This window comes from Typopeltis vanoorti, chromosome 1 (genome assembly GCF_054136105.1).
Source record: "Typopeltis vanoorti isolate ZY-2024b chromosome 1, IOZ_Tvanoo_1.0, whole genome shotgun sequence".
Lineage (NCBI taxonomy): Eukaryota > Metazoa > Arthropoda > Arachnida > Uropygi > Thelyphonidae > Typopeltis > Typopeltis vanoorti.
The window spans coordinates 38,429,849-38,448,754 of NC_143549.1; the positions used below are offsets into that span (position 1 = coordinate 38,429,849).

Sequence of the window (18,906 nt, forward strand, 5' to 3'; positions counted from 1 at the left end):
AGTTAGCAATAGGGGGGGGGGGATAGTGGTGAGCCTATGGCCATACCTTCTTTTTATAGGTAAAATTTATTTTGCCACACAAAGTAACTGGAACGCAATACGTGGACAAAGAGGGCTGTAATGTCGGGCAGGAATTTGTTCTGTAGGAGAAGAATTGTGTCACTGATTGGGACATTTGTGAAAAGGGCAGAAACATCAAACTGACTAATAAATCATCTAATAAAGCATTATGTTTTTAATTTTGTTTATAAAGTGTTATGTGTTCTTTATATAGGAGGGGGAATGACCTATCAACTCCTTGAGTGTTGATGCTAATTTCTTGGCTAGGGGATAATTAGGGCTGTCTATTCCATCAACTATTGGCTGAAGTGGAACGTTTTGTTTGTGTACTTTAGGAACACCGTATATTCTTGGAGAACAGATTATGTAGTTGGATTATAGTTTGCAAACTATAATCCAACTAACAGAATAAAGAAAAAACTGAGAAATTACTTAAGTCCATCACTTCTTGGCCATCAGACACTGTTAAAAAAACTAATACCCCATTATGCGCATTCTCCCAGAATATATGATGTCCCTAAAGTCCATAAACAAAACATTTGAGTCCGGCCAATAGTTGAAGGAATAGACAGCCCTAATTATCACCTAGCCAAGAAATTAGCGTCAACACTCAAGGAGTTGGTAGGTCATTCTCCCCCTCCTATATAAAAAACACACAACACTTTATAAACAAAATTAAAAACATAATGCTCGGCAAAGATGATTTATTAGTCAGTTTTGATGTTTCTGCCCTTTTCACAAATGTCCCAATCAGTGACACAATTCTTCTCCTACAGAACAAATTTCCACACGACATTACGGCCCTCTTTGTTCACGTACTACGTTCCGGTTACTTCATGTGGCAAAATAAATTTTACCTACAAAAAGAAGGTATGGTCATGGGCTCACCACTATTCCCCCCCCCCAATTGCAGACTTTGATATGGAAGCTTTTGAGCAAAGTGCTCTTGATTCCTTTACTCTAAAACCTACCGTGTGCAGCTTAGACATGTTGACGATGTTTTCATTATCTGGCCACATGGTCACCAAACTTTAAACATATTCCTTAGCCACCTGAACAAACAACATGAAGGCATAAAATTTATTATAGAAATTGAAAATCACGGTACTTTAGTACCGTATATGGGTAGTGGGATGGAAAAGGAGAAACTTGTTGATTCGATTTAAAAGCCTGTATATTGTATTCCTTGGGAAATATGTCAGGGGGAAAGACTGTTCTACAATATCGCAGTAGCAGGGGTGAAGGAGGAGGAAAAGAAACTTGTTCAGTTGGTTTCAAGGTGTACTGTGAAAGGATGTTGGGCAGCAGCTGTATGTGTTCCAAAGGGCTTAGCATAGAGTAGGGGAATTATTGATGCTGTTTCAGATGAACATTTCCCATGAAAATATTTAAAGAATACACAAATCACAGAGACCAAGCGTGTATGAGAAAGTGAGGGGAGCAAGTTGGTGAGAGATGGGTATTGAGTCAAGCATTTTGAGTAAGCTTTTAGGAGCCCCACTCCAAATGTGAAAGCAGTATTCAATAGCTAGGCGGATTTGTGATTTGTATAATGTTACCAGCTGTTTAGAGGTGAAGTAGCATCTTGAGCAAAAGAGAAAGGCTAGTTTTTTGGAAGCTGAGGATGCAATGGTTGTGATGTGTTTATGCCAGGAGAGGCTTGACGTCAGGGTAATTCCGAGAAGAGAAATCTCATTTTGTCTAGGAATTTGAGTGCTATTAAAAACAATGCTGGGAGAAATTTCTCTTTTTTGTGAGAAATAAGACAGAACTGGATTTTACTAGTGTCGAAGTTGACGAGGTTATCTGAGACCCACTGGAGAATGGCTTGAAGATCAGAATTAAGGGCAGTGGTGGTTGATGTTCTGTGGGTTGAAGTGAGTTGTGTAGAGTAGAGTTTGTCAAATGAAAGGGAGGAGCGTAATGTGCTGTCGTCTGCAAAACTGTGGATTGGGTGAGAGGTCAACTGAAGTAGGTCATTGATGTATAGAAGGAACAGGGTCAGTGAGAGAGCCGAACCTCGTAGGACCCCAGCATTAGTTGGATGGTGAGAGGATAGGGAGCTGTCAACCATCATGCATAGTGTTCGTCCAGACAGGAAGCTGGCAATTCATCTGCAAAAGTCCTAAGACAGTCCAAATGATGGGAGTTTGCTTAGCAAGCCTTTATGCAAGACACAGACAAGGCTTTAGAGATATCAAGTGCAACTACTTGGGATTCGCATATTTTCTCTATGGCATTTGTCCAGTGATGGGTGATGTATGAGAGTAGATTTCCTGTTCATCAGCTTCGACAGAATCCATACTGGTGGTTGCTTAATAGCTGGGTACCTTCAAGGTAGAGTAGGCCTTGATAGTTTTCTCCATCACTTTAGATAGGACTGAAATGAGATAGGGCAGTAGTCAGATGGCAGGGATTTGTCACCCTGTTTAGGAATGGGTTGAATATAATCCAGTTATCAGGCTTTAGGATATATACCAGTGGAGTAAGAGAGTGTGTACAGATGGCATAGGATAGGAGTCAGTTCTGGTGCACAGACCTTCAGGACAATTGGAGAAATGATATCAGGACAGGAGACTTTTTTGTTATCTAATTTAGACAACAGGTTTATGATATCTTTTTGGCAAAAGAATACAGGAGGCATTGTATGTTGGGCAGTTGGAATGACTGGAGTGAATTTGCCACTGCAAGTTATGTGTGCATTGGAGGTAAAGTGTGAAGCCGGGAAGTTAGTTTTTTTTCCTGTGGCATCTTCACCAAGCGTCTCTTCCACAATCCTCAACTGTTTCTCGAGCATACTTGAATAAATCTCATCAGAAACACTTGGTAGAAAAATACCTCTGTAATTTTTATATATGGGTACTATGAGAGAGCTCTACTGCAATCATTCAGAATTCGTCCCTTTGTCCAGGCCTTCTGAACTGTGCAGTGCAGCCACTGTAAGACTTTTATACCACCATACTTCAGCATTTCTGGTCGAATATCACCTACTCCTGCTGCCTTTCCACATTTCAGGCTTTTGATGGCTTTTTCTACATCAAGTATGGATATGTATTCCTGACTGCATACCTGTTGAGTGTTTTTTTACCACTGTGCTATCACTGTTTGCTTCATTTAGTAATTTTTTGAAATAATTACTCTATACTTCAAGGATATCTTTTACTCCAGTTTTCATATTTCCTTTATCATCTCTAATTTCTTTTATAGCACTCTTTCCTCCATTTCTGAGCTTCTTCAACAATCTCCAGAATATCTTGCCACCTTCTTGATATTAATTTTCTATGTTCTTATCAAAGTCTTCCCATGACTTTTGTTTAGCTAGTTTTACACAGTGTTTAGCTTTCTTACATTTGTCTCTGTATTCTCCAAGAGCACAAGCTGACTTATCTGCCAGGAACTTTTGATATGCATTCTTCTTTTCTTTCACTGCCTCTTTAACTTCCTGTGTCCACCATTTAGTTCTGACTTGTCTATCCTTGCAGACAACCTCACTACATGCATATCTGGCTGGGTTTTCTTCAAGGCTTGCCACTGAATCTCCAATGTTTGGTTCCTATTCTCAAACTCTTTCATTTTTTCTTCAATAATCTTTGTGTGTTTTAGTCTAACAGTTCACATCTGAGAGCTGCTCAACTTTTATTCACTTTAAAACTTTTTTATATGTTCCTATTTTCAATATGAAATTAAGTTTTATCCTGCTCAAGACTAAATGGTGATCACTTCCAATTTCAAATCCTCTATACACTCTCATGTCCTGCACCAGGCAGAAAACATCACTATCAACAGTCAATGAGACTTTTCTTATTTGTGCACATTTTTACATTGGAACATTGTGTTAGTAATAACCAGTCCAGTTAATATCCTGAGAGCAGAAATCCAGAAGATATTTGCCATTATTATTAGCTTTGTTCTTTTCTCCAAATTTTCCCAAAATATTTTTGTATGTCTGACAATCATTTTCTATTTTGCTATTTAGATCCCCAACAAGGACCAACTTTTCCTTTTCCATTGTGTCAATTGCTTTCTCTAAAGCATCAAAAAATTCCTCCACTTCTACCTTAGGAGAACCTTCTGTGGGACCATAGGCACAAATAAGTCTCATTGTCCAGTACCACATTGTGATATTTGCCCACATCACTCTACTTGAGACTGCCTGTCATTCAAGAAGATGAGCCTTGGTTTTAGTGTTGAATACTATGGCTAATTCTTCTTTTCCTTGATTGATTGTCATTGCCTGAGTTTAACATTTTGTATTTATTGGTCAGAAAGATCTCACCAGTTTTGGTCTTTTTTGTTTCAGTCACCCCCTATTATACTGATCTGGTACTTATCTAATTCCACAGCTAGCTACATTTCTTTGCAATTCTGTCTTCTTATGTTGATAGTGCCGATCTTGAACTCTGATATTGAGTTGGGGGTGTGTTTCAAGAATTTTGTTCCAGTAGCTGACTTTTTGCTATTTGCCCTGGTTCCTTGGTGAAAACAACGGGGGATTTGTTTACCTGGATGAGGCTCCAGCCAGCATGAAATTCTGTCATGTTGTACCATCATTATATATATATATATATATATATATATATATATATATATGTAGAAAGTATTTTTACCTTGGGTATAAATATGTTAAAGATACCAAGCAATTTTAAACCTGGTTTACTCCATTTCCCAAGTAAGCAAGCAGACCAAAAGTCAAGTTTGCACCTGCAATTGATGCAAGTCTAACTGATCCTACAGGTAGTGCAAGAGCAGGGCAACTCGTGGTGAAGGTGGAACAAGCTCTGATCACTAATCTTAATATTTACCCTTAATGCCAAAACACATCTCCAAGAAGGGGGATGTATGATGTTTTGTATTAAAGGCAAGGGGCCACTACCCAGACCGGTTTCGACCTTTATTGAGGTCTCATCAGCTATAGCCAATAATATTAGGTTAGACATGGCCAATATCCTTATCCATTCTAAGCCTTCCAAAAATAATATCCCACATAAAGAAATAATAGCTCTAAAAGAACTACGTAATAATAACCACATTACAATAACCAAATCAGACAAAGGAAACGTCACTGTAGTAATGGATACAACAGAATATGAAAGCAAAATGCATGCACTGCTCCAAGACCGGTCTACATATCAAATCATAGATCGAGATCCCACCAACTCACAAAAGAATAAGGTGTGCAAGTTACTGAACAAAATCACTTCCTGGCCTAAAGAAATTGTCAAAAAACTCAAACCCTTGCACGTTAAAGCACCCAGAATATATGGTGTTCCTAAAATACACAAAAAAGGTACACCTTTGTGTCCTATTGTAGATAGTATAAATAGTCCTACATATAAACTAGCTAAACATTTAGCAAAATTACTAACCACTTACACAAACAATTCTCCCTCTTTTGTTAAAAATTCTACCCACCTAAAAAGTATTTTAGAAAACCACACTTTAAATAGTTCAGACCTAATGGTGAGTTTTGATATCACCTCATTATTCATTAATGTACCACTGATTGAAACACGTAACTTACTAAATTCACAATTTCCCCCCAGGTATATTTCAGCTATTTAAATTCACAGTACAGGCAGGTTATTTTACATGGAAAAGGAAAATATACAAACAATTAGATGGGACAGCTATGGGTTCACCCCTTTCTCCCCCCTTAGCCAACTTCTACATAGAACATTTGGAAAAATGTTCTATGTAGAAGTAGTACACAGCCACTCTCAAACCTAGTCTCTGGCTATGCTATATTGACGATGTGTTTGCTATTTGGCCACATGGCCCAGACACATTGATACATTTTTAGTGCATCTAAATAGCCAGCACCCTAAAATCCACTTTACAATGGAACTAGAAGCCAACGACTGCCTGCCCTTCCTGGACACACTGATCACACGTCTTCCAGAAGGTTCCTTATCATTTTCGGTTTCTAGAAAACCCACGCATACAGGAAGATACTTACACAAACAATCACACTATCACCCTTCTCAACAATATGGTATCTTAAAAACACTAACCCATAGAGCAGCCAGAGCAATCTGTTCCAATGACATTGCTCACACTGCTGAACTTTCTTACCACCTACGTCACACCTTCTTAACCAATGGTTATAATCCTCATAAAATAGATAACATACTAAATGCTACCCATAAATCCCCTCTATCTACCACAGAAGACTACAAAAAACCATCACCATCCCATACATTAAGGTACATCTGAAAAGATATCTAGGGTGCTTAACAAACACCAACTACACACAGTATTTAAACCTTATATAAAATTAGCAACTCTCATCCGTTCACCTAAGAACAAATGCACTTCTTTATCACATCCAGGAGTCTATGAAGTGCCCTGTTCTTGCCATCAAGCCAACTATGGACAGACAGGAAGAAATGTGGACATCTGCCTCAGTGAACACAAAAAATATATCTAACACTTTCGCTATGGTAAGTCGGGTCTGGCAGACCATGCTTTGGATACCCCAGCACACAGGATCAATTGGAAAGAAACAAAAGTAATGCACAGAAGCTTCTACAAGTCAGAGAGGTTGTTCCTGGAATCAACAGAAGCCTTAAAACATACTCCAAACCTTAACAAGTATGGCTGTATAAATCTACCAAAGATTTGGGAGACAGTCATCCTAAGACCAATATTTATTACTTTTATTTTTTATTTTATATTTTTTTCAAACTTTCTAAGAACTATCATTTGGACTACTATTTCAAAACTTTGAACTTTTTTTTTTCCTAGATGGCGCCATATTAGGACTTTAGTCTTGTGTTGCACGCTGCAATTACTTATACTAGCCCCACTGTTACACCGGATTGTGGTTGTCTTGCATTTGTAACAAACTTTGTGTTGTGTGCTCTGAAGATGCTGGATATAATAACATCAAAATATTAGCTTTTAAGTTAATAAATAGTTATTTTCTTAACCATCTGTGTTCTTATCATACCGTGAAACCTATTACAACATGTCTGACGAACACATAAGCCTATCCACTGGCAGAACTTGTTGTTAGGCTCCGGAGATTTATTCTCTATAATGTTACCACTGTCTGTTCTTATGGCACAAAGGTCAGTGGATGCCTGATGCCATATATTTAATGAGAAAAAAATTATTTGGTGGGTGCATCTGTAAAGTTTATGCACTTTTAGCAAGATCTTATCAGGGCACCTGTAGCTATCTTCCAAGCGAGACTTATTGTGATTTTAAGCGATTGATATTCTTCAGAGTTGAGTTGATGTAATGTTGCTTGTCTGCTCAGACTTAGTTTATGACTGCACTTCTGAATGAATATCTTGAGTTCGGTTTTGAGGAGCAACCACCACTCAAGATTGGTTGTGTAGTGAGCATGTCAGTTATGAGTATGCCGATGAAGTTTCTTGTGCTGGTCAAGTAATTTGGATTCTGTCATTGGCTATTGTTAAACATCCAGTATGCTCCACCTATGTGTTTGCTGTGATGTTCAAGAAGGGAAATACTGATGAGTGCAGAGTTGTGGGTCTGATATCTGTAATGGAATACATGAGATATCTTTTACTAAAAGAATGGTATGCTTATAGGCGTAGCATCTGTCAAGACATTGATATAGTGCTCTGCTTGGTCCACCGTAAGCTCTCCAGGAGAATTCTCTTTTGATGTGGATTTCATTATCTGAATACACCTGTGAGTTCATAGCTGTTGATAAGTTGAACTAAAGTTTGATGGTTTTTTTGACATTGATGACAGTCCACTGTTGGGTCTAGGGCAAAATTAAAATCTCCTGCAACTATGACATGATCATTGCTGATGTTGAAAATATGACTCTGTGCAGCTGCTTATCCTGACATATATAAATGTTCATTAGGTGGATTGGTTTCTTAGTTGGTGTTTGGATGCTGGCATAAATTGCACATCCTAGAAAGGTCTCAATTACTTGCAGATTTAACGAACTTGTGTGTTAGGTACCAATTGTAACTCTTGATTCATGTTGTGTGGTAACACAGTAGTGTAAATTGTATGGCTAGTGCTTCCATTGGTTGAAGGATTTTTGTATGGAGTGCACATTAGTTTCTGCAGCATTACTATTTCTGGATAGTGGTCAAGTATATGCTGGGATGCTAACCTGTTTATCAGCAGTATGGCACATCTCTAGCATTTAATAATGTCATAGTTACTGCAGTACTCATGATATGCTGGTTTATTTGTTGTAAACTGATGGGGTGATCAAGATGGATAGTTATGTTGTCATGGGGTTCTAGGTCATTGATAAGTAGCAGATCCTTTTCCTAAGAGTCATGATTATTTCTTACCTTTTTTCCCAGACAGAAGGTTTCTCAGACATTTTAGCTGAATTATCAGCCTACTGATGTTTGCAGTCTAGTAACATATTGTATGCTGTGAGTCATAGTGTAATGTGCCTTAAAAAACTTCAGTGTGTGTGGGAGAATGGCATTATCCGTTTCCTCATCATTATCTAAAGATTCGGGAAGCTTGAGCTTATCATCCCCTTCTAATGGTTGTAAATATAAATATTATATTCATGCATGCTTGAATATTTAATTGAATATCTGTATTTAAGTTTTGTTGATTTGGAAAAGGCATATGACAAAGTGCCAAGAGAGAAGCTATTCAATACGCTGCAGTTATATGGTGTGAATGGGGAATTATATCAAGCAATACTTAGTCTTTATTTGAGTTGTAAGTCAGCAGTTAGAATTGAAGGAAGTAGAGGAAGATGGTTTAATGTGAAATCTGGTGTGAGACAAGGATGTACATTATCCCCTCTGTTATTCATTATCTATATGGATCACATTATGAAGGAAAGTGGTATTAAACCTGATATCAAAATTGGAGATGTTAATGTCAGCTCTTTGCTTTATGCGGATGATGTTATACTTCTAAATCAATCCGCTACAAGTCTGCAAGCTTCTTTGACTAAATTGAATAACTGTTGTAATAGATATGGTATGAAGGTCAGCAATAAAAAGACAAAGACAATGAAAATAGGCAGAATCATTGAAAATATCAACTGTGTTGTGAATGGAGAACCTGTGGAACAAGTAAAACATTTCAGCTACTTAGGCACGATTTTTACTGAAGATGGTAAATTCAATATAGAAATAGACAACAGAATCAGCAAAGCTGGTATGGTGGGAAGTCAATTGAATAAATTCATATGGAATAAGAGAGAAATTAGTCGGAACACTAAATTAGCTGTATACAAGACAGTGTTCAAACCAGTTTTAACTTATGGATCCGAGAGCTGGGTCAGAAGTAAAACACTTGACCAAAGACTAGAGACCGCAGATATGAGAGTCCTGAGAAAGATTAGAGGTGTGAACAGATGGCATCAATGGCAATATCATATTAAAAATGAGGATATTAGGAAAGAACTTGACATTGCCAGCATCCAGGAATGCGTTAGCAGAGCTAATCTCAGGTGGTATGGTCACTTAAATAGAATGGGAGAGAAAAGATTAGCCAAACAAGTGTTCTCTGCCAGGTTGTCAGGAAAGCGACCCAGAGGAAGACCAAGATATAGGTGGATTGATACGGTACAAAGTGCCTTAGATGATAGAAATATAAGAGCTGATAATGTTGGAGTCTTGACAAGTAACAGACTGATTTGGAGGAAAATTGTAGATAGGAAGTTAGTAATGATGTAATTTTTTCATGTAGTACTATCATATCCTGTACACCTCTTGAGGGTACATGGCAGGAATTTGATGATGATGATGATGATGATGATGATGCTTGAATATAATGTTTCTTTTGTGCAAATGCATTGGTTATGTTTTGGCTGTTTGGTTGACTGTTTCACAGCCATTGCTGTGAAATGTACTTCTTTCATGTGCTTCTTTATTGTGATATGGTGCTTTTGTTGTTGCTTTTCTCTCTGCATCTACCTCTCTGATGTTTTGCTTTGAACTGACTCACAGAAGGTTTCTTTCATAGGAGGAATTTTGTCAGCATTGCTTGAATTAGACACCGATATGTCTGATGAAACATTTGGGACTGCAGGAAAACTTGCTGCCCCAACCATTTTTCTGGAATCTCATTTTCAGGTTTGTTTTCATTTGTAGTGATGCCAGCTGGTTTTGATTTTTTCAGAATGAGTGGGCATGTTTTCCTTCTATGACCCTCCTTGTGGCAATCAAAGCATTGGACAGCCATGATGGTGTAGGCTACTCTGTCATCAACATTCACTATTTTTGGCATGGAATTGGTAATGCTGCTGAAGTGCATCGAAACCTACCTTCAAAAGCTTTTAATGCAAGTAAACCCAGGCCTGGTTGTAGAGGTGCAGGTGCATATCTTGCCTGTCAAAGTGCCATATTTCCATAAGAATCCCCAGATAATTTGGTGGCTGATTTCAGATGGACATATGAAACAGTTACCTTTGTTAGATAAATCATGATGGGAGAAACATTACACAATACACTTTTTTTATATTAATTCCTTGCTCCATGATGTACGAGGGTGTCTGAGGAAAACACGAATATATAATTTTAAAAATGATTTAAGTTTTTAACATAATCTCCCTAAAGACTAATACATTTATTCCAGTGATGCTCTGGAGCCATTATCCCATCCCTGTAGTGGTTCTCAGTAAGATCTGAAAAATACCTCTCTATGGCTACAATCACCTCTTGATTCAAAGAAAAACACTGACCAGCAAGGAGAAGAGATAGAAGACAGCAGGAGCTAAATCTGGGGAATAGGGTGGATGTTCCAACAATTCATATAGTGCAGATCCCTTAATTTTCTCATTGCCAAAACACCTTTGTGGGCAGGTGCTTTGTCCTGATGAAAGATGATTTTTTTTCTTCTGCATACCGGGTCTTTTCTCACAAATTTTTTCGTCTAGCCTGGTTAAATGATCGGAATAATATTTCCCAGTTACTGTTTTACCCTTTTCAAGATAATTAATAAAAAAATGCCTTTAGCATCCCAAAACACCGATGCCATGACCTTTCCTCTGATGGAACTGACTTTGCCTTCTTTGGTGCTGAACAACTTGGTTCTGTCCACTGGTTTGACTGCTATTTGGATTCTGGTGTGTAATGCTGAATCCAAGTCTCATCAATAGTAATAAATCGATGCACAAAATCAGTTTTATTCTTGTTAAAACTCTCCAAGCACAATTCAGAGATTTTCATGTGAGTGCATTTTTGATTTGCTGTGAGCAAGCATGGCACCCATCTTGTGCAAATCTTTTTCATTTGCAATTCCTCATGCAAAATATATCCTATACTTTCTTTTGAAATGCTTATAGTCTCAACAATTTCACACACTTTGACTCGCCAGTCATCCAATACTATATCATGCACTTCATCAATGATTTCTGGTGTTGTTACACTTGTTGGATGTCCTTCATGTGGATCATCTTCAAGGCTGGTACGGCCATGTTTAAACTCAGCAGCCCATTTCTTAATTGTCGTAAACGAAGGAGAAGAGTACCCATAAACTCTTATGAACTTCGAATGAATTTCTTTTGGCTTTAAACCTTCTTTTACAAAGAATTTTATAACTGCAGGATACTGAATTTTATCCATTTCAAGGGATACAGACAACACTTTTGCTTCAGACATCAATTTCACATGGATGCTTATGACAGATGTACCAACTACTTAGGAAAAAAAACCTTGTCGATAGTGTTGCCATCTATGGTAGAGGCCGAGAACTTTACAGACCACCCTTGTATTGTTATAATACATTTGCATAATGCTTACCACTCTTGAAGACATGAGTAATGTTTTTGGGTGGAACCTGTTTCGCTACAGCTTCAAGGTATTGCTCCATATATAAATATGGTATAGATAGATAACCTATGTTCATCTGATTCTGAAGAAAAATAACTTTGTGTTATACATGAACAGCAAGGAAAGCATCCAATACTTCAGTACACAAGAGAAGATAGATACCTTCACCAAGAGAGAGAGAGAGAGAGAGAGGCAGCTGAACACCTGCTCACAGTCTTCAGGCAAAAGATGAGAGGCTGTATTCTCCACAAACATCATCACCACTGACTATTCCACCAACAATGGAATCGAAAGAATCAACACCTAACTGAGCAGGGAAACAGTATCATCATCATCAGCTGTCCAGCCTAGCAGCAACATCATTTCCAATCAATATGTAAACTCTCTGACAAGTGCAGAGAAATCCATCTTAATTCCAATAAGTATGCATGTGCCATCAAAAAAAAAAAAAAGCTCAAAAAATACCTTAATTAATAATTGCAAAAGAAACTCAGAAATCAACCGAATAAAAAAATCTTTCAAATTGCTTTCACTAACATCAGGGATCTTAATTCCAATATCAACGCTGTGCACAGCCACCTACAATCATTTAAACAGGATATACAATTTATCACTGAACCACAACTACCATCTTCTACAACAATGTCTTACCTTCACTTTCCTCACTGCATCCTCCATGATGATGCCTTTCACAAGAAGGGTGGTACCTGAGCTTTGGTCAGGTGTGATATCTCGTGGTAAAAATTATCAGACCTGGAATCCCCTTAATATGATCTGCTCTTACTTAAGGTCTATCCATTCCACTTTATTTCCATTGGCTCCTTCCGCATTCTCTAAACTTCAATGACTTCACTGACCATTTTGACTATCTATCTCTGAAAGACAATCATATACAATCCAACTATCCCAACAGCTAGATAATCTTACTTAGCAATTTCAATGTCTACAATTCTGACTGGCTTTCTCCTCTCAAACTTCACAGACAAACTGGTAAGGTAAAGAAGCCAAACTGCTTTCTATTAACAATGATTCTACCCAATTCCATGATCCCACCAGAATTCTAAACAATCATCTTCATCTCCCAACACCCTGGAGGTGTTGGGAGATGAAGGTGTATTTAGGGGGGGGGGGGCCTTAAATACACCATAACATAGATACATCTCTCCTCTTGGCAAGTCTGATCATAATACCATAATATCACAACCTCTGCATACACTGCTGATGTCTGATTGATAACAACAGTACTCACTGCTCCTCTCTTTTATTTTCAAAACCTTATAACACTGAGATAACTTCACATTTCAAGATCATTTTTAATCAACCTCCTAAACACTGATTTCCTTCCTATTCTAGTCTTGTCTCATTTCTATCATTCCGCTCTTTCTGTCACTTTTGACAATTTTCCTCTTGCCAACTAGGACCAGTTTTCTCTCCTTGGATTAGCTCTCGCATCCAATCTATCTTGATATGAACGCATCAAGTCCATATCTTTTTCAGTCTCCACAACACCCGGTATTCTTTTCCGTTCCAAACAGTGTTTCTCATCTTCTGAACTCCTAACACTTTATAAGGAGTTCAGGAGATGAGAAGTACTGTTTGGATGAGAAAAACTGTTTGTCCAACCTTAGAATACTGTTCTCACATTTGGGATGGTGCACCCAAAACTTCCCTCAAAATGCTTGATTGCAAAATTATATACAAAATCAATTCACTTAAACTGATGAACCCTACCTCACTGCCTCCATCCAATCACTTTCCCATGGATATTCTGTTGCTGCATTATGTTTCTTTTACAGATATTTTCATGGGCTCTGCTCCTATGAAATGGATACTGCAATTCCTCTACTTTCTTGTACTCATATTATACATGAACACGAGCAGCTTCTAGTCAATATCCATTGACAGCTCAACTCCAAATTCAGCAAACCAACTTCTCATCATTGCATTCATTTCCTGTACCTCTGCTCTTTAGAGCAGTCTTTCCTATACTGTCTTCTCCAATGACTAAAACATTCAGGGTTTTCAAAAAATACATCAAGAAATTCCTCTCTTGCATCTAACCACTTATCTGCCTTATCCACACATTGTTGTGTGGATAAGGCAGATAGTGGATAGAAGAAAAGAAAAAGAAGAGTATGTACGCTAGTTTGGCAACTAAATGAAAACTAGTCATCATCCATTTACAGCTCAATTTTTTCTAGTTTATATGCTAATTACTCTTCCTTTTGTCTTTGTCCAATAGACAATAATCTATGTTTCTTAGTAATTACATTCTTGAGAGAAAATGAATTTCTTCTTTCTTCTAACATTTTGTTCATGTTCTGCAGTATTAGCATACTATAAGTTGAAACTCTATCAATAGCAATTGTATCCACCAAAAAATTGGGAATTACTGTCATTAGGCATTTTCTAATAAGTGCAAATTAGATGGACTGGGCTTTGAATAGATTCTAATGAAGATACTACTGCAGATTTTGCCAGTAAATAATGATAATCTAGTATGAGAAATAAGGAAAAAAGATTATATGATTGTATCAGATATACATTATTAATTACAATTCTTCTTCTTCTTCAATCTTTTGGTTCTGTCCACTGCTGGATGAAGGTCTCTCCCAGGATTTTCCAGTCACTCAGTTCTCTCTCTCTCTCTCTCTCTCTTGTCCATCTCATTTCTGCAACTTGTTCGAGTTCATCCTTCCACCTTCTTCTCAGTCTTCCTCTTTGTCATGCTCCATCCATTGGTCACCACTCTGTTATATTTCTAGTCCATCTCCAGTCATTGCATCTGGCAATATGGCCAGCCCATCTCCACTTAACCCGTTTAATGTATTTTACAATATCAGTGACACCTGTTTGAGATCTTATCCATTTATTTGTCTTCCTATCTCATAATGTTATTTTTAGCATACTTCTCTCCGTTTGATGTTCTCAGCTTTTTGTTTAGGGCTTGAATAAGTATGCACTGGTCAAATACTGGAGTAGGCTTATAGGTCTGTAGTTTTTAATTTCTTCCTTATTGCCCTTTTTAAAAATTATTATTAGAAGTGAATTGTTCCAATTTTTTGGAATTTTTCTCTGTTTTAGGCATTTATTATAGTTTGGTCAGCTGTTTGATGACAGGGCTTCCTCCCTGTTTTAAGAAATCTACCATGAGTCAGACTTCTCCTGGGGTCTTGCCATTCTTCATTTCCCACACTGCCATTTCACCTTGTAAGATCTCAGGGGCATCGTATCCTTCCTCACTCAAGTTATCCATAGTTGATTCTTGGATGTCTCAGTCCTTGTCTTCATAAAGTTCAGTATAAAATTCCTGAATTCTTTTGATTATTGCATCTCTATTTTTTATAAGTTCACCATTTTTTCCTCTTACAGCAGCTATTTCCTTTGCTTCAACTGATAATGTCCGTCTTAGGACCTTCATATTACTATTGTTTTCTATTGTTTCTTTAATTTTCCTAGTATTATATGATCTAATTTCATTTTTATCCTTTTTTTTTTTAAATTTTTTATTACAATTACTGTTAGTAATTTACATATATTTTATAAAATATTTTACACAGCAAAATAAAATAATTCTACATGAATAAATTACTTACATAGTTTCTCTATTTTTGCGGTCACCATAAGGTCTGAAAGGCAAATATCCTGTAGCAACATGATATAGAGTGGCCCCAATGCTCCAGAGATCCACAGTGGCTCTGAAAGATTTCCCAGCTGGGTACCTTAATACTGCTCTCTCATACATGTCTGGATGCTAAAGATATATAAGGGAAAAAATAAATATAATCAATATAATATATATTTACAATATACAGGGTGCCAGATATACAACTTAAATGTACCAGCCAAAAAAATTTACCTGCCCAAGGTGTTAGTCTGCTTTATAAAAATATTGCTATAGTGATGTTTTAAAAACTATATGTTATGATGGCAAAATAAAGTAATACATTCTTTAATTCTCACTATATTCAGTATAATTACACATACAGAAATATGCTTTCCATGAATGTGGGTTTAAAATGTATGACACAACACAGCTTATCACAACTCGGTTGAAAAAGCATATCATTATACAAGCATAACCTGGTCATACGACAAGTTAGGTTCCAGACCACCAATATATAGTGTTATATCTTGTGTCTTCATGCTTATAACTTTGTATTATCTTATGACACAACACAGCTTATCACAACTCGGTTGAAAAAGCATATCATTATACAAGCATAACCTGGTCATACGACAAGTTAGGTTCCAGACCACCAATATATAGTGTTATATCTTGTGTCTTCGTCTTTGTGCTTATAACTTTGTATTATTTTTATCAGTTATTATTTTATGCTACTAATTATCAGTTATTTCGTTTGCCGACAAATTTATAGTTATTTTATGACTGCGCCAGCCGGCACCTGAATTCTGATATATTATCCTAGGTTACTTAGAAAGAAACTGCAGGGATCATGAAGTTTGCAGTCGTAGTCCCGTTTCTTATGTTACTAATGGATTTCCCTCTAATACACAGTTCGTGATTTTCCAAGCGGTAATTCAATCCACAGAAACATGACAAACTCATTTGGTTATACATAAAGAAATACATTTATTTTGACACAAACATAGAGATACATATTAGTTAAACCTTCCATTCTAAAAGAGTCTGAGTTCCCTCCCTTTTTTCTTAAATTAACACATCCAAGAAGTTCTACACTATAATCTTTTATACTGACACAAATCTTTCACTTCTATATATAATTATTCTCAGACTCTGACAACTTATACTAAATTCCCTATTACTATTACACATATAAATTACATATATATACAAGTCAATTCTACAACTCTGACATAGATTTCATGAGATAATGTTCCTTCTTATATTTCAGACTTTATCCTCCCCCAGAATTTTAGTTAGCATTCAAATTAAGTTTAAACATTATAACATTAGTTTCCTTCTTTAGACACAAACAGTCCGAAGCCTCAGTCTCCTATTCGGCTCAAGCCTAAGATGCCTTTTTTTTTTTCTTAGATGTAGACAAAATGTCCAAATGCAGACAGTTCTTTAGACACTGCATGGAAATTGGCTGTTCTCTCAAAGTTCAGTTTCTCCTTCCTCCACGGTTACTCTAACTTAATACAAAAAGATTTCTGCTTACCGTTCTTGCTTTATCTGGATATTCGGATCTCCTCACTGCATTTTCTTTAATGGTGGCTTCGCTATTCCTTTGTTCTACATGAGAGGAAACACTCTTACACTGATTTATACACTGACTTATACACTGGCGTAAATTCACCAGAGGCCCTTTCTTCTAGGAATCTGGATGCATTATAGCTGCAGCTTTGATCCACATAGCACGCATAGCAAGGGGAAATTCTTGCTATGCATGGCAGCAAGCTTTCCACAACTATACAGCTTTCCACTCAGGAAACCAGGAACCGACAAAAACGAGAAGAGAAGAGAGCGATTCAAATCCCCGCCGAAACCTATATACTACAAAACAGCGCCCTCACTCGGTGGTGTCGTCATGCATACGGCAGCTGCCAATTGGACACCGTGGGCACGAACTGTCTTTGACATGGCCTAAAACTTGTATTAACTTATACACATCTCTTTAGCAATTATACATGATTTTCCATCTTAATTAATTTACAAACATTCTTTATTTAGTTTATGGGCTACTTTAACATTACTTAAATTTTACAAAACTGTATATATATATATATACATTTTCTAGGTCATTAATAGGCACATTTTCTATCTGGAGGCATAAGTATGTCCTTATCTATCCCTTCTGAGGTTACCTTGTGTTGGGTCGGAAAAAGGATGACTCATCAAAAGTGAATCAGCACTTTTTCCGACACAACAACAGAAAACACTGCCTTTTTCCCCCCAGTTGTGGATACGTGTAATGGTTTAATAAGATAACTAAATAGTCATATATATGCGAAGAATGTTTTCAAGTAATCATGTATATGAATAAATGACATAAATAAACCGCTTTTTTATGTCAGATAAGCAAATGAAACATTAAAATTTTCATAAATGTAAAAGTTATTTTGAATAGCTTGATACAAGGAAAGAAACGTGCCTATCATTTTGGTCAACAATCTACACCATTAAAAGTTTTTCCATTTCAGCAATAAGACTGACATGTTCACAGATAACTGTAGTATCAACTAGTTTAGCACTTCTCACTTAGAACTTTATCATTCAGGCGGTGATATGCAGGAATGAGGGAATCAATGGCTTATATGGGAATTGAGGTGAATGAAAAGGAGGTGAATAGTATATTACAGAACCTTAATGCGAATACATCTGTGGGATTGGATGGTATACCAGTTCGAGTCTTATGTGAAGCAGCAAAGTAATTGTCAGTGCTCTTGACCAAATTATTCAATTTAAGTCTCAGCTCTGGATTAGTCCCGAGGGGATGGAAAGAGGGGAAAATAGTTCCATTGCATAAAGGCGGTTCCAGTACAGCTGTTGCAAATTACCGACCAATCAGCATATCAGAAGTCACTGTCAAGGTTTTGGAGACATTAGTCAAAGGCAAAATACAGGAATGATAGATGGAAATGGGACACAGTATGGGGGACAGCATGGTTTTCTGAAGGGCAGATCATGCATCAGTAACTTGCTCACGTTTTATAATACAGGGACAGCTGAACTAGATAAGGGTAATGGGTCTACAGTCTCTAGTCTTCGGTCAAGTGTTTTAGTTCTGACCCAGCTCTCAGATCCATAAGTTAAAACTGATTTGGACACTGTCTTGTATACAGCTAATTTAGTGTTCTGACTAATTTCTCTCTTATTCTATATGAATTTATTCAGTTGACTTCCTACCATACCAGCTTTGTTGATTCTGTTTTCTATTTCCATGTTTAATTCACTATCTTCACTAAAAATTGTGCCTAAGTAGCTGAAATGTTTTACTTGTTCTATAGGTTCTCCATTCACATTGCAGTTGACATTTTCAACAATTCTGCTCATTTTCATTGTCTTTGACATTTTATTGCTGACCTTCATACCATATCTATTATAACAGTTATTTAATTTCGTCAGGGAATCTTGCAGACTTGTAGCAAATTTATTTAGAAGTATAACATCGTCTGC

General features: G+C 37.0%; 1 protein-coding gene across 1 annotated transcript in view; it reads right to left on the reverse strand.

Moving 5' to 3' along the window:
* IKKepsilon (I-kappaB kinase epsilon) overlaps positions 1-18,906 on the reverse strand; it is a 406,399-nt gene that overhangs the window by 285,773 nt on the left and 101,720 nt on the right. The window contains exon 7 of the mRNA XM_090415707.1: positions 15,398-15,555. Within this exon, the coding sequence (XP_090271833.1) occupies positions 15,398-15,555 (158 nt within the window). The remainder of the gene's footprint in view (positions 1-15,397; positions 15,556-18,906) is intronic.